We start from the raw sequence: 15,426 nt of genomic DNA, 5'->3' as shown, positions 1-15,426 counted from the left end.
AGGTAGGGCACTCCGGCAGGTCAGGGCAGTCTGGCCACTCCGGCAGGTCAGGGCAGTCTGGCCACTCCGGCAGGTCAGGGCAGTCTGGCCACTCCGGCAGGTCAGGGCAGTCTGGCCACTCAGGCAGGTCAGGGCAGTCTGGCCACTCAGGCAGGTCAGGGCAGTCTGGCCACTCCGGCAGGTCAGGGCAGTCTGGCCACTCCGGCAGGTCAGCGCAGTCTGGCCACTCCGGCAGTTCAGCGCAGTCTGGCCACTCCGGCAGTTCAGCGCAGTCTGACCACTCCGGCGACTGTTGACTGACGGGCAGCTCCGACGACTGTTGACTGACGGGCAGCTCCGACGACTGTTGACTGACGGGCAGCTCCGACGACTGTTGACTGACGGGCAGCTCCGACGACTGTTGACTGACGGGCAGCTCCGACGACTGTTGACTGACGGGCAGCTCCGACGACTGTTGACTGACGGGCAGCTCCGACGACTGTTGACTAGCGGGCAGCTCCGTCGACTGTTGACTGGCGGGCAGCTCCGACGACTGTTGACTGGCGGGCAGCTCCGACGACTGTTGACTGGCGAGGCTGGGTTTACGCACTTGCCGTTTAGTGCGGGGAGCGGGAACAGAACGAGTCGGACTGGGTGGACGCACTTCCGGGTCCGCACGAGAGACAGGAGCTGGAAACCCAGGGCTATGGAGGCGCACAGCCGGTCTAGATCTTACCTCCTGCACAACCCGCCTTGGCTCGATGGAACTAGTAGCCCTGCACGAGCGGAGTGCTCGTACAGGGCAGACTGGGCTGTGCAGGGGCTTGATGGTAGCCGTGCGTAGAGCGGGAGTTGGGTAGCCTGGTCCTCGGAGGCGTACCGGCGACCAGATGCGCTGCGCAGGCATCCTCCTACCAGGCTGGATGCCCGCTCTAGCACGGCACCTGCGAGGGGCTGGAATAACTCGCACCGGACTGTGCGTGCGTATGGGTGAGATATTGCGCTTCTCAGCGAAACATGGCGCTCCCCACCTCATACGCTCCTCCATATAACCACGGGTAGCTGGCTTGACCAAACTACAAAACAATTAACCTTATATACTGGCCAGGACGTGACAGTACCCCCCCCTTAAAGGTGCTACCCCAGAAGCACCTTAACAAAAAAAAAAAAAAAAAAAAAAAAAAATACCCCCAAACAATACCCAAAAGAAAAATTCCCCCTTACTAAAGGGAGGGAAGGGAGGGTGGCTGCCGTCAACGACGGCACTGTGCTACACCCCCTCTCCCCAACCCACCTATATTGGAGGCGGCTCAGGTTCTGGCCGTTCCAGGCAGTCTGGGCAGTCTGGCAGTTCGGGGCAGTCTGGTGGCTCGGGGCAGTCTGGGCAGTCTGTCAGCTCGGGGCAGTCTGGGAAGTCTGTCAGCTCGGGGCAGTCTGGGCAGTCTGTCAGCTCGGGGCAGTCTGGGCAGTCTGTCAGCTCGGGGCAGTCTGGGCAGTCTGTCAGCTCGGGGCAGTCTGGGCAGTCTGGCCACTCCGGCAGGTCAGGGCAGTCTGGCCACTCCGGCAGGTCAGGGCAGTCTGGCCACTCCGGCAGGTCAGGGCAGTCTGGCCACTCCGGCAGGTCAGGGCAGTCTGGCCACTCAGGCAGGTCAGGGCAGTCTGGCCACTCAGGCAGGTCAGGGCAGTCTGGCCACTCCGGCAGGTCAGGGCAGTCTGGCCACTCCGGCAGGTCAGCGCAGTCTGGCCACTCCGGCAGTTCAGCGCAGTCTGGCCACTCCGGCAGTTCAGCGCAGTCTGACCACTCCGGCGACTGTTGACTGACGGGCAGCTCCGACGACTGTTGACTGACGGGCAGCTCCGACGACTGTTGACTGACGGGCAGCTCCGACGACTGTTGACTGACGGGCAGCTCCGACGACTGTTGACTGACGGGCAGCTCCGACGACTGTTGACTGACGGGCAGCTCCGACGACTGTTGACTAGCGGGCAGCTCCGTCGACTGTTGACTGGCGGGCAGCTCCGACGACTGTTGACTGGCGGGCAGCTCCGACGACTGTTGACTGGCGAGGCTGGGTTTACGCACTTGCCGTTTAGTGCGGGGAGCGGGAACAGAACGAGTCGGACTGGGTGGACGCACTTCCGGGTCCGCACGAGAGACAGGAGCTGGAAACCCAGGGCTATGGAGGCGCACAGCCGGTCTAGATCTTACCTCCTGCACAACCCGCCTTGGCTCGATGGAACTAGTAGCCCTGCACGAGCGGAGTGCTCGTACAGGGCAGACTGGGCTGTGCAGGGGCTTGATGGTAGCCGTGCGTAGAGCGGGAGTTGGGTAGCCTGGTCCTCGGAGGCGTACCGGCGACCAGATGCGCTGCGCAGGCATCCTCCTACCAGGCTGGATGCCCGCTCTAGCACGGCACCTGCGAGGGGCTGGAATAACTCGCACCGGACTGTGCGTGCGTATGGGTGAGATATTGCGCTTCTCAGCGAAACATGGCGCTCCCCACCTCATACGCTCCTCCATATAACCACGGGTAGCTGGCTTCCGGCTCTAGGGCTGAACACAGAACAATCACCCACAAATCACAAACACAAACACACCCTTATATATGAGACTCTCAATCAAAGGCAGATAGACAACACCTGCCTTCAACTGAGAGTCCCAATCCCAATTAACCAACATAGAAACACACTCACCAGACTAGACATAGAAATACATAAACAGACTATAAACCAAAACCCCGGAAATACTAAATCAAACACCCTTAATCAAACACACCACCCTGAACCACATAAAACAAATACCCTCTGTCACGCCCTGACCAAACTACAAAACAATTAACCTTATATACTGGCCAGGACGTGACACTGTATGTTTGTTTATTCCATGTTTAACTCTGTGTTGTTGTATGTGTCGACCTGCTTTGCTTTATCTTGGCCAGGTCGCAGTTGCAAATGAGAACTTGTTCTCAACTAGCCTACCTGGTTAAATAAAGGTGAAATAAATAAAAAAAATCTGAAAGTATTCAGACCCCTTGACTTTTTTCACATTTTGTTATGTTACAGCCTTATTTTCAAATTAATTAAATATTTTTTTTCCCTCATCAATATACACACTATACCCGATAATGACAAGACAAAAACAGTTTATTTTTATTTTTTGCAAATAAATAAAAACGAAAACATCACATTTACAAGTATTCAGACCCTTTACTCAATACTTTGTTGAAGCACCTTTGGCAGCGTTTGCAGTCTTCGTTATGACGCTACAAGCTTGGCTCTATTTGGGGAGTTTCTCCCATTCTTCTCTGCAGATCCTCTCAAGCTTTGTCTGGTTGGAGCATCGCTGCACAGCTATTTTCAGGTCTCACCAGAGACGTTCGATCAGGTTCAAGTCCGGGCTCTGGCTGGGCCACTCAAGGACATTCAGAGACTTGTCCCGAAGCCAATCCTGAGTTGTCTTGGCTGTGTGCTTAGAGTCGTTGTGTTGTTGGAAGGTGAACCTTCACCCCAGTCTAAGGTCCCGAGCGCTCTGTACTTTGCTCCTTTCATCTTTCCCTCGATCCTGACTAGTCTCCCAGTTCCTGCCGCTGAAAAACATCCCCACAGCATGATGCTGCCACCACAATGCTTCACCGTAGGGATGGTGCCAGGTTTCCTCCAGTCGTGACGCTTGGCAGTCAGGCCAAAGAGTTCAATCTTGGTTTCATCAGACCAGATAATCTTGATTCCAATGGTCTGAGAGTCTTTAGGTGCATTTTTTTTTACTGAGGAGCGGCTTCCGCCTGGCCTTACTCTACCATAAAGGCCTGATTGGTGGAGTGCTGCAGGCATGGTTGTCCTTCTGGAAGGTTCTCCCATCTCCACAGAGGAACTCTGGAGATCTGTCAGTGACCATCGGGTTTTTGGTCACCTCCCTGACCAAGGCCCTTCTCCCCCGATTGCTCAGTTTGGCTGGGCGGCCAGCTCTAGGAAGAGTGTTGGTGATTCCAAACTTCTTCCATTTAAGAATGATGGAGGCCACTGTGTTCTTGGGGACCTTCAATGCAACAGATATGTTTTGGTACCCTTCCCAAGATCTGTGCCTCAACACAGTCCTGTCTCGGAGCTCTATGGACAACTCCTTCAACCTCATGGCTTGGTTTTTGCTCTGACATGCACTGTCAACTGCTGGACCTCATATAGACAGGTTCTTGCTTTTCCAAACCAAGTCCAATGAATTGAATTTACCACCGGTGGACAATCAAGTTATAGAAACAGCTCAAGGATGACTAATGGAAACAGGATGCACCTGAGCTCAATTTCGAGTCTCATAGCAAAGGGTCTGAATACTTATAAAAATAAGTTATTTCTGTTTAATAAATGTGGGAAAAAAATCTAAAAACCTGTTTTCGCTTTGGCATTATGTGTAGATTGATGAGGATTTTATTTTATTATATCCATTTTAAAATAAGGCTGTAACCTAACAAAATTTGGAAAAGTCAAGGGGTCTAAATACTTCCCGAATGCACTGTATTCATTGAAGAGTGAAAGTTGTCTCTGCATGTTCCATAGCCTTTGAAATGTATATATCACATACACCTTAGTGTTGGAAGATATGCAATATTTTCACTACCGGTCAAAAGTTTTAGAATACCTACTCATTCAAGGGTTTTTCTTTATTTTTACTGTTTTCTACATTGTAGAATAATAGTGAAGACATCCAACCGATTAAATAACACATATGGAATCATATAGTAACCAAAAAGTTACAAACAAATCAAAATATAATAGCCACCCTTTGCCATGATGACAGTTTTGCATACTGGCATTCTCTCAACCAGCTTCATGAGGTAGTCACGTGGAATGCATTTCAATTAATACGTGTGCCTTCTTAAAAGTTAATTTGTGGAATTTATTTCCTTCTTAATGCGTTTCAGCCAATCAGTTGTGTTGTGACAAGGTAGGGGTGGTATACAGAAGAAAGCCCTATTTGGTAAAAGACCAAGTCCATATTATGGCAAGAACAGCTCAAATAAGCAAAAAGAAACGACAGGCCATCATTACTTTAAGTCATGAAGGTCAGTCAATACGGAAAATTCCAAGAACTTTGAAAGTTACTTCAAGTGCAGTCGCAAAAACCATTAAGCGCTATGATGAAACTGGCTCTCGTGAGGACCACCACAGGAATGGAAGACTCAGGGTTACCTCTGCTGCAAGGGATAAGTTCAGTAGAGTACTTGAACTCATCACAGAGCTCAAGTAACAGAAACATCTCAACATCAACTGTTCAGAGGGGACTGTGTGAATCAGGCCTTTCAAGGTCGAATTGCTGCAAATTTACCACTACTAAAGTACACCAATAAGAAGAAGAGACTTGCTTCGGCCAAGAAACACGAGCAATGGACATTAGACAGGTGGAAATTTGTCCTTTGGTCTGGAGTCCAAATTAGAGATTTCTGGCTCCAACCGCTGTGTCTTTGTTACACGCGGTGTGGGTGAACAGATGATCTCTGCATGTGTATTTTATACTGTAAAGCATGGAGGAGGAGGTGTTATAGTGTGGGGGTGCTTTGCTGGTCACACTGTCTGTGATGTATTTAGAATTCAAGGCGCAATTAACCACCATGGCTACCACAGTATTCTGCAGCGATACGTCATCCCATCTGGTTTGGTCTTAGTGGGACTATCATTTATTTTTCAACAGGACAATGACCCAACACACCTCCAGGCAGTGTAAGGCCTATTTTACCAAAAAGGAGAGTGATGGAATGCTGCATCAGATGACATGGGCTTCACAATCCCCCGACCTGTCACGGGCGTCGTAAGGAGTGGACCAAGGTGCAGCAGGAATGTGCATACTCATCTTCTTTATTTAATTAAAAGAAGGGAAAACAAAAGAAACACGTATACAAGACAACAAACGACACTAACAGTCCTATCAGGTGCATAGACTCTAGACAGGAGACAACTACCCACAATTCCCATTACAAACACACCCCTATACATAGGACCTTCAATCAGAGGCAACGAGGAATAGCTGCCTCCAATTGAAGGCCAATCACAATAAACTAAACATAGAACTAACCAACCTAGATCTAACATAGAAATACACTAACCTAGCAGCACATAACCCCAAAACCCCGGAACACTCTAAACAAACACCCCTCTACATAACACATAACCCAACAAACCCCGAAACACTCTAAACAAACACTCCCCTGCCACGTCCTGACCAAACTACAATAACAAATAACCCCTTACTGGTCAGGACGTGACACGACCTTAACCAAATTGAGATGGTTTGGGATGAGTCGGACCGCAGAGGGAAGGAAAAGCAGCCAACAAGTGTTCAGCATATGTGGGAACTCCTTCAAAACTGTTGGAAAAGCATTCCAGGTGCAGCTGGTTGAGAAAATGCCAAGAGTGTGCAAAGCTGTCATCAAGGGAAAGGGTGGCTATTTGAAGATTCTCAAATATAAAATATTTTCATGATTACTACATGAATACAACATGATTCCATGTGTTATTTCATAGTGTTGCTGTCTTCACTATTATTCTACAATGTATAAAATAGTAAAAATAATAAATAAAAACCCTTGAATGAGTATGTGTTCTAAAACTTTTGACCGGTTAAGGATTAAGTGGGTTAAGGGTTAAGTGCCTTGCTCGAGGGCACATCGACAGATGTTTCACCTAGTCAGCTAGGGGATTCGAACCAGCAACTTTTCGGGGACTGACTCAACGTTCTTTATCGCTAGGCTACCTGAGTGTGAAGACAAGGCATGCAGTGGCTCAGTTTTTCTCTGGAACATATATTAGTACACAAACGGCTAACTAACTAATTCCACATTGGTTACATATGCACTTTGACACTATTGTAAAGGTGTACAGAGAACACATAACAACTTTCACTGTTATCGCAGCAACCTACCTGTTACTCCAGCATGTCACTACTAGAATGTCAATACGTTACATGGTTTTAGAGTCATCAACTGAAGGTTTTCTGTTGTTAACCATTTCTAGAGGTGTCGTAGGAAGTATCAGCGCAACGCCTTTCCACTCTAACCGATAATTCCGACATAATTAATTTGATCCAATTAAAAAATAACACATCTGACACCAGTGTTGTTTTGTGAGGAAGTATCAACAAGCAGAATATAAATAGTCGTGTTACATGAGGGAATGTCAATTTCATACCACCAGAAGAATGATGTTCCCTGCACTTAGTGCTGCAAACCACTTTTCCCCGAATGAGCAACAACAGTGTGGAAATTGGTTGATTTTCGAAGCTTTATCATTATTAGCGCTGTAACATGGGCATGGTGTGCCTTATTCCTTCCAGAACCGACCTGTTAGCTGAACATAGGATACTGACACATGCAATCCCTGTCTGGCTTGATATTGCCACTCTCTCCTGTATAATTTGATACTCCAGCATCAAATCCCAACTGGCTGCAATGAGTACTGATTGTTGCAGTGCCTGGGTACTGTAATATCCCCTGATATCCCCTGCAACCGCCAACCTCAGCAGCCTTTGTTAATATTTAATAGGAAGGAGAGGCAGCTTACAAAAGAGATGGTATTACACAGTGAGAATTGGACTGTCTTCAACACACAGCCAGTGCACTCCGACTCTTCATTTTTCACACCATCATTAGAGGCAATCACCTGTAAATGCCCCCTCGTCATGTGGTTTTCACAAGGCCACAACAGGTGATGTAAGTCATTTATGACCAATGATTGCATAATAAAAATGGAGCATATTAATCAGTCTCATCTTAATAAGACCTGTCCCCAGTTTGCAGCTCTGAGCGAGGCAGCTCATTTAGTGGTTTAATTACTATGTAGTGCCATGGGGGTTCTGTCCATTCATTAGAGGACAATGAATCAAATTGGGAATTTGACTAGATTTCTGAATTATTGGTTGTGCACACACAGATGACACTCCCACCCTGCAAGATAGATACTTGGACAAATGGGATGTATCATTGAACAGATCATTCAGTGCCGGCCGGTGACATTTAAGATGAGGGAGGACGGTCATTTCTTTGTTATGAGAATGGCCTTATTTCTATTACAGCATATTGGATGACTGTCATTTATTTTCCATTCACCCAGTTCAATTACCTCCCCTATATCTGTCACTTCCTCAGTTTAATTCCCGAGTCAGCATTGATGCTGTTATGTTCCTCCTATCCAGACGCTGTTCTTGTTTTGTTTCATGTGTATTTATTATTAAATCCACACCATGTACTTGCTTCTCGTCTCCCAGCGTCCGTCGTTACAGAACCGTTACACTCGGTCGTCAGTTGAATGGTGTTTCCTCCGCCACATTGGTGCGTCTGGCTTCCAGGTTAAACGTGCAGGTGTTAAGAAGCTTGGTTTGGCGGGTCAACATTTCCAAGCCAAGTCTTCAAATCATATCCAAAGAATCTCTACACACAGCCTACATTGTTGTCACCATATTAACGTCATAGTCAACTTAGCTACTAGAATTAACGTGTTAGTTAACCCGCTACAATCATACAGTACAGTGTACAGTCAGAAAGAAGTTTAGTAGTTACACCGGTGGGCCCCAGTGGGAATAAATGAATAGAACCAAAAGCTTACCTTGACTTGGAAGAGTTCCAGTGTTGGATAGCCATTGCCAGCTAGCTAACATAGCATCCCTCTCTGTTTGTGCCGGGTGTTTGAGTAGGCCAAACTAGCTATCTGCGTTCACTAGCTAAGTGAAAGTGAAAGTGAAAATAATACAACTAAATATAGCTCTCTCTTTCTCTTGCTTCTTTGAGTGTGCAACATGTCAGTTCATGCTGCAAGAGCTCTGATTGAGGACATCCTCCGGAAGTTGTCATAATTACTGTGTAAGTTTATAGAAGGAGTTGAGAACCATGAGCCTCCTAGGTTTTGTATTGAAGTCAATGTACCGTAATTTCCGGACTATAAGCCGCAACTTTTTTCCCACGCTTTGAACCTCACGGCTTAAACAATGACGCGGCTAAAATATGGATTTTTCGCGCTTTCAATTTTTTTTTCTTCAAAAAAACACATTCTGTGACGTGCTCAGTTTTTTGGCGGCATGAAGCTTTCATTAGACCAATGAAATTGCCGAACGGGTTAAGGTCAAACAACTTTTTTGTTTACTGTTTAGATTAAATCGAGCGCTCTCAAACTTCCCATCATTCTGATTACGGTAGTCATTTTGTCACCCTCATCATGGCAAAGACACGGAGAAATCCATATGATGCAGCTTTCAAGTTGAAGGCGATTGATCTGGCTGTTGGAAAAGGAAATAGAGCTGCTGCACGGGAGCTTGGTCTTAATGAGTTGATGATAAGACGTTGGAAACAGCAGCGTTAGGAATTGACTCAGTGCAAAAAGACAACTAAAGCTTACTGCTAATATATATATTTTTGTTACAAGCCATGTTTCGTTAAAGCCTATTTATTTTTGTTACAAGCCGTGTTTCGTTAAAGCCTGTGTAAAGTTCATTTGTTTCAATGTACCGGTAGGCACCTGCGGCTTATAGACATGTGCGGCTTATTTATGTTCAAAATAATATTTTTTTTTAAATTCAGTGGGTGCGGCTTATATTCAGGTGCACTCAATAGCACTCAAATTACGGTACCCAAAGGAGGACGGAAACTAGATGTACAACATGGTGCTACCCAACAGAGTGCTGTTGAGGCTACTGTAGACCTTCATTACAAAACAGTGTGTTTTAATCAATTATTTGGTGGCGTAAATATATTTAGTATTTAGTATCTAAAAAGGATACATATTTGTTTGTTTGTGTATTTTACCCCCTTTTTCGATCTTGTCTCATTGCTGAAACTTCCCAACAGGCTCGGGAGGTGAAGGTTGAGTCATGCGTCCTCCGAAACATGACCCTCCAAACTGCATTTCTTAACATCAATGTGTCAGAGGAAACACCATTCACCTGACGACTGAGGTCAGCCTGCAGGCGCCCAACCTACCACAAGGAGTCGCTAGAGAGCGATGAGCAGTGCGATGCAGTGCCTTAGACAGCTGCGCCACTCGGAAGGCCAAAGGATAACTTTTTTAATGTTTCAATGTTTTTCTTTTTATGAAATTCACTGATGAGTGATGGTTCGGATTTTTCTAAACTTTTAATATTATTAATCATTAGTTATAATAGAAGTATGAGGGGTGCCATAGTCAAGGGTGTACACCATAAGTTAATGATATCTGTAGAAGGAATGTATATGGTGGAGGCAATTAAGCTTGGAATGTGCTGAGTGCAGGGAAAACGATCACATGTTAGCAGGCACTGATAAGGGTGGGGAGCCGTGGTTTAGTGATGAAGGGGGCCGATGTCAGGTCAGGTCACGTTAAGGGAGAAGGAACAGTTTATTGCCCGTGTGACTTAATTTCCTGCCTAGAAACAGAGATGTAGTGTTTAGAGAGAAGGAGGAGATTCTACCCCAAATCGGAGTATATTTACCACCACTATTGGAAATGTGTTTTTGTCTGTTCAGCTGTTTCATCCTTTGGATGAATAAACTTGGTTTAAGTTTTCATAGTGTCCGTCGAGTTCTTACTCTGATATTTAGAACCTAACAGGAGGATGGTCCTCCCCTTCCTCCTCTTAGGAGCCTCCACTGATATACATTCATAGAGGATTGTATACAGTGTACAAACTGTGTTTGCGTGCGATCATGGGTGTATTCATTCTGCCGATTCTGTTGAAAAAAGTGGTACCGTTGGTTGAGCATGGCACTTGCAACGCCAGGGTTGTGGGTTTGATTCTCACAGGGGACCAGTACGAACAAATATGAAAATGTATGCACTCACTACTGTAAGTCACTCTGGATAAGAGTGTCTGCAAATTAACGATAATATAAATGGAGTGTCATATTAACAGGTGCAAAGCCTTTGAATTGATTTTGATGACGATCATCTCTGAGCACTGTAACTGGGGAGTTCTCTAAGCACTGTAACTGGGGAGTTCTCTGAGCACTGTAACTGGGGAGTTCTCTGAGCACTGTAACTGGGGAGTTCTCTGAGCACTGTAACTGGGGAGTTCTCTGAGCACTGTAACTGGGGAGTTCTCTGAGCACTGTAACTGGGGAGTTCTCTAAGCACTGTAACTGGGGAGTTCTCTGAGCACTGTAACTGGGGAGTTCTCTGAGCACTGTAACTGGGGAGTTCTCTAAGCACTGTAACTGGGGAGTTCTCTGAGCACTGTAACTGGGGAGTTCACTGAGCACTGTAGCTGGGGAGTTCTCTGAGCACTGTAACTGGGGAGTTCTCTGAGCACTGTAACTGGGGAGTTCTCTGAGCACTGTAACTGGGGAGTTCTCTGAGCACTGTAACTGGGGAGTTCTCTGAGCACTGTAACTGGGGAGTTCTCTGAGCACTGTAACTGGGGAGTTCTCTGAGCACTGTAACTGGGGAGTTCTCTGAGCACTGTAACTGGGGAGTTCTCTGAGCACTGTAACTGGGGAGTTCTCTAAGCACTGTAACTGGGGAGTTCTCTGAGCACTGTAACTGGGGAGTTCACTGAGCACTGTAGCTGGGGAGTTCTCTGAGCACTGTAACTGGGGAGTTCTCTGAGCACTGTAACTGGGGAGTTCTCTGAGCACTGTAGCTGGGGAGTTCTCTGAGCACTGTAACTGGGGAGTTCTCTGAGCACTGTAACTGGGGAGTTCTCTGAGCACTGTAATTGGGGCATTCACTGCTGTTTGAACTTTAATAGCTAGATAGCAGGATTGTCAACAGAGCTGAGAGGTTTCTTAAATCCATGGTGAAAGGTGTTTCCTGACAGCCCTTGTAGGGCAGGCTTTCCCAACTCCAGTCCTCCAGTACCCCCAACAGCACACCTTTTAGTCTTAACCCCAGACAAACTCATCTGATTCAACTCATTAGGGCTTCCCTGAATTACACAATATGAATCAGGTATAGTTTTGTCCGGGGCTACAACACAAATGTGTGTTGTTGGGGGTACTGGCGTAATTAGGAAACACTGTCCTAGGAGATAACGATAGATTAGAGTTTGTGTGTGCACTGTTCCCTCTACATGAAGTGGCTGGTGGAGTGTAGAAGGTCACATTAAATCATGAAATAGATAGCTCTAAACTTTGTTTACCCTCCGACAAAACATTGGGTCATATATTTAACCAGAAGTGTTACCAGATTATGTCATATTCCATTTGATGTTCTATTTCATTAAGATATTCCCCTCAGACAACATCCCATCATGGCGCCCCTCAGAGAAGCGACACGCACCAACACGTCCCAAACTCCCTCAATTACACAACGTTGACAGAGATGACAACAACTAAGCATAACAATTTGGAGGTTGGGAACACCAGGGGGAGCAGATTGGCCATTACCCTTGAAAGGGTATGAATAGAGGAGATAATAACTAGTTTTGTTTGGGACAGTACAAATGTGGTGAGATGGCTCCCCTGATGGAGCTGAAAGAGACACAAAGAGATGGTACAGGTGCAGATGGTCATTAAATGGACTGTAACAAGGAGAGATTGGATTTCGAGGAGAGATCATCGCTTAAGTCAGAGCAGAGCGCCTAATGATATATTAAAGCAGTCTGAAAATGATGGAAGGTTATTATGGACCTCATTAAAGATGGAGGAGCGCTTCTGTCGACGCGCCGACATGCCTTATCAAGTGCTGTTTATTTAAATTCCCTGTGATGAATTCGCCACATCTGGCAGAGGTTTTGGAAGAAGGATGGCACACGTGTATGTGTGTCCGCTGTTTTAAGCAGGGAGTCAACAACACCTGAGAACTTCCAAATTTTGCAAAAACATCAAGCTAAGAAATGAATCCACCCACCCATCCTCTCTAGTTAGAAAACTGCGTTAAGTTTCAAACCATAAGAGATGGTACCACCTGGCTTTAGGTCCCTGACATACTGTATTATCCATCTCTATATACCTGTTCTCTCTACCCCTCTCTTCTTCCATCTCTCTGCACCTGTTCTCTCTCCCCCCTCTCTTCCTCCATCTCTATATACCTGTTCTCTCTCCCCCTCTCTTCCTCCATCTCTATATACCTGTTCTCTCTCCCTCCCTTCCTTGTTCCATCTCTCTATACCTGTTCTCTCTCCCCCTCTCTTCCTCCATCTCTATATACCTGTTCTCTCTCCCTCCCTTCCTTGTTCCATCTCTCTACACATGTTCTTTCTCCCTCCCTTCCTTCTTCCATCTCTATATACTTGTTCTCTCCCCCCTCTTTTCTTCCATCTCTATATACATGTTATCTTTGCCATGACCCTGCACTCTCTATCCCTGTCTCTTTTTCTTTCCTCTCTCCTCCTCAACTCTATCTCTTCTCTCTCCTTCACCTTTTTACGTTCTCATCTTCTCTTCTCTTTCATTTGCTATCCCCCTCTACTAACCCTCTCATTCTCACCTTCCCTTCTCTCTCTCTCTCGCTCTCTCTCTCTCCCTCTCTATTTCTCTCTCTCATATTCACTCTCCTTTGCTCTCTCTGTCTCTCTCTCTCCCTCTCTATTTCTCTCTCTCATATTCACTCTCCTTTGCTCTCTCTGTCTCTCTATCTCCCTCTCTATTTCTCTCTCTCATATTCACTCTCCTTTGCTCTCTCTGTCTCTCTATCTCGCTCTACTCAACACTTTCACATCTCCACCTCTTCACTTCTTTCTCTCTCTCGCCCCAACATGTCTCCACCCCTCCATTCCTCTCTCTCCCACCCTTTCCTCACTCATATATCTCTTCTCATTGCCTCTCTTGCAAGCCCTCCACTTCTCTCTCTCCAACCCTCTCTCCATCACTCTACCTTCCCCCTTCTATTTTCCTCCACCATTCCCCCTCTACGCCTACACTCCCCTTCTCTCTCATCCCTCCCTCTATTTCTCCTCTTCTCTCACTCCTTTCCCCTCCCCTGTCCACTCCATTCCACTTCTTTCTCTCCTTCACCCCCCCTCTCTCTATCCTCTTCTTCCTCTCCCCACAGGTGGCGTGTGCATTGCCCAGTCTCTGAAGATCCCCAGGGAGCCAATGCCGGGTGAGTTTGACAAGCTCATCCTGCGACTGCTAGAGACCTCCAACGCCCGAGCCGTCATCATGTTTGCCAATGAGGACGACATTCGGTGAGTGTCTCTGTCTCTCTCACACAAACACACCCACTCGCACACACACACACACCCACTCGCACACACACACACACACACAAACACATACACACACGTTCTCCTTTAGTCAGTACACTCTAGGCACCATTGAGTCAAGTACAGAGGGTTTATCCTCCATCAGTTAATCCACAAACTCCTCACTGTGGATTGAGATAACAATGTTTCGATTAACTCCAGGACACTTGGTAAAAGGGCCTTGTCTATGTGGTGCAGTGCCTTGCATTGCTGTTCCTTTCAGCGCATAGGACTCAGAGGTTATCTCGACTTTATCTGATTAAGATTGAATTAGCCGGTGATGGTAATCTGCACAGTTGAATATTAGAACTGGAATGAAAGCATTTTCCCCGTACCTCTCACCTGAACACCTGCAACCCGAGGGAGGGAAACAACTCAATCCCCCATGCACCAGAGGGTAATAAGTAAACTCAGTTTCCCAAAATCCTGAGGACTAGCTAGAACCACACAGCTTTCCTAGTTTTGTTATATTTGGCCGGATCTCCCTGAGGTGGAACTCAAGAGGAGTTGAGAACTTTGGGAGAGGGTGACTTTGCAGGAATCAAAACTTGAATATGGCTTTGTTTCACATTTACCCATTTCTTTAAATAGTAATATGGAAGCCATCAGGCTTGCAAGCTTAGATAGATCATTGGAGATATTGGAAATGTATCTCAGATTGGATGATGCTGCAGTTGGGGTCAAATCCATACAGTAAGTGAATTCGAAATTCACTGAATCGAAATGTAACAACTTTCTTTTTCTTTTTCACACAGCCGTATCCTGGACGCGGCCAAACGCAACAACCAGACGGGTCACTTCCTGTGGGTGGGCTCAGACAGCTGGGGCTCCAAGATCTCCCCTGTGGTCCAGCAGGAGAGAGTGGCAGAGGGGGCCGTCACCATCCTCCCAAAGAGAGCCTCCATAGACGGTGAGAGATCAGGGGAGACTGAGCCTCGCTGACCGTGCCCAGCAAACAATGGGACATAATGGATGTGTTTCTAGCACTGTGAGATGTACAACCATGATGTGTTATGAAGTGTGGCTTTAACCTGAAGGTGAAATACGTTTATATTGTCCTTATCCCAGCCTTCGACCGTTACTTCCGGAGCCGTTCCCTCTCCAACAACAGGAGGAACGTGTGGTTCGCTGAATTCTGGGAAGAAAACTTTGTGTGCAAGTTAGGGATGCATGGCAAGCGACCTGGGAGCCCCAAGAAATGCACAGGTACAGCATGTTCTATCTTATGTACTGGGACTGTGGGTGTTTGGGGGGAGGAGGGCATAACTGGAAAAGTGTTCACTGAAAATACGTGATAACGGAAACAACCCTAA

The 15,426-nt window shown here is 46.7% G+C and overlaps 1 protein-coding gene across 1 annotated transcript in view; it reads left to right on the top strand.

Annotated features, from left to right (window-relative positions):
- Positions 1–15,426, top strand: part of grm8b (glutamate receptor, metabotropic 8b) — a 212,374-nt gene that overhangs the window by 145,752 nt on the left and 51,196 nt on the right. The window contains exons 4-6 of the mRNA XM_029751551.1: positions 13,921–14,056; positions 14,869–15,023; positions 15,182–15,319. Of these exons, the coding sequence (XP_029607411.1) occupies positions 13,921–14,056; positions 14,869–15,023; positions 15,182–15,319 (429 nt within the window). The remainder of the gene's footprint in view (positions 1–13,920; positions 14,057–14,868; positions 15,024–15,181; positions 15,320–15,426) is intronic.

The sequence above is a fragment of the Salmo trutta genome, chromosome 4 (assembly GCF_901001165.1).
Source record: "Salmo trutta chromosome 4, fSalTru1.1, whole genome shotgun sequence".
Taxonomy (NCBI): domain Eukaryota; kingdom Metazoa; phylum Chordata; class Actinopteri; order Salmoniformes; family Salmonidae; genus Salmo; species Salmo trutta.
Note: the sequence above shows the minus strand (reverse complement) of the source record. Positions and strands in the feature narration are given on the sequence as shown.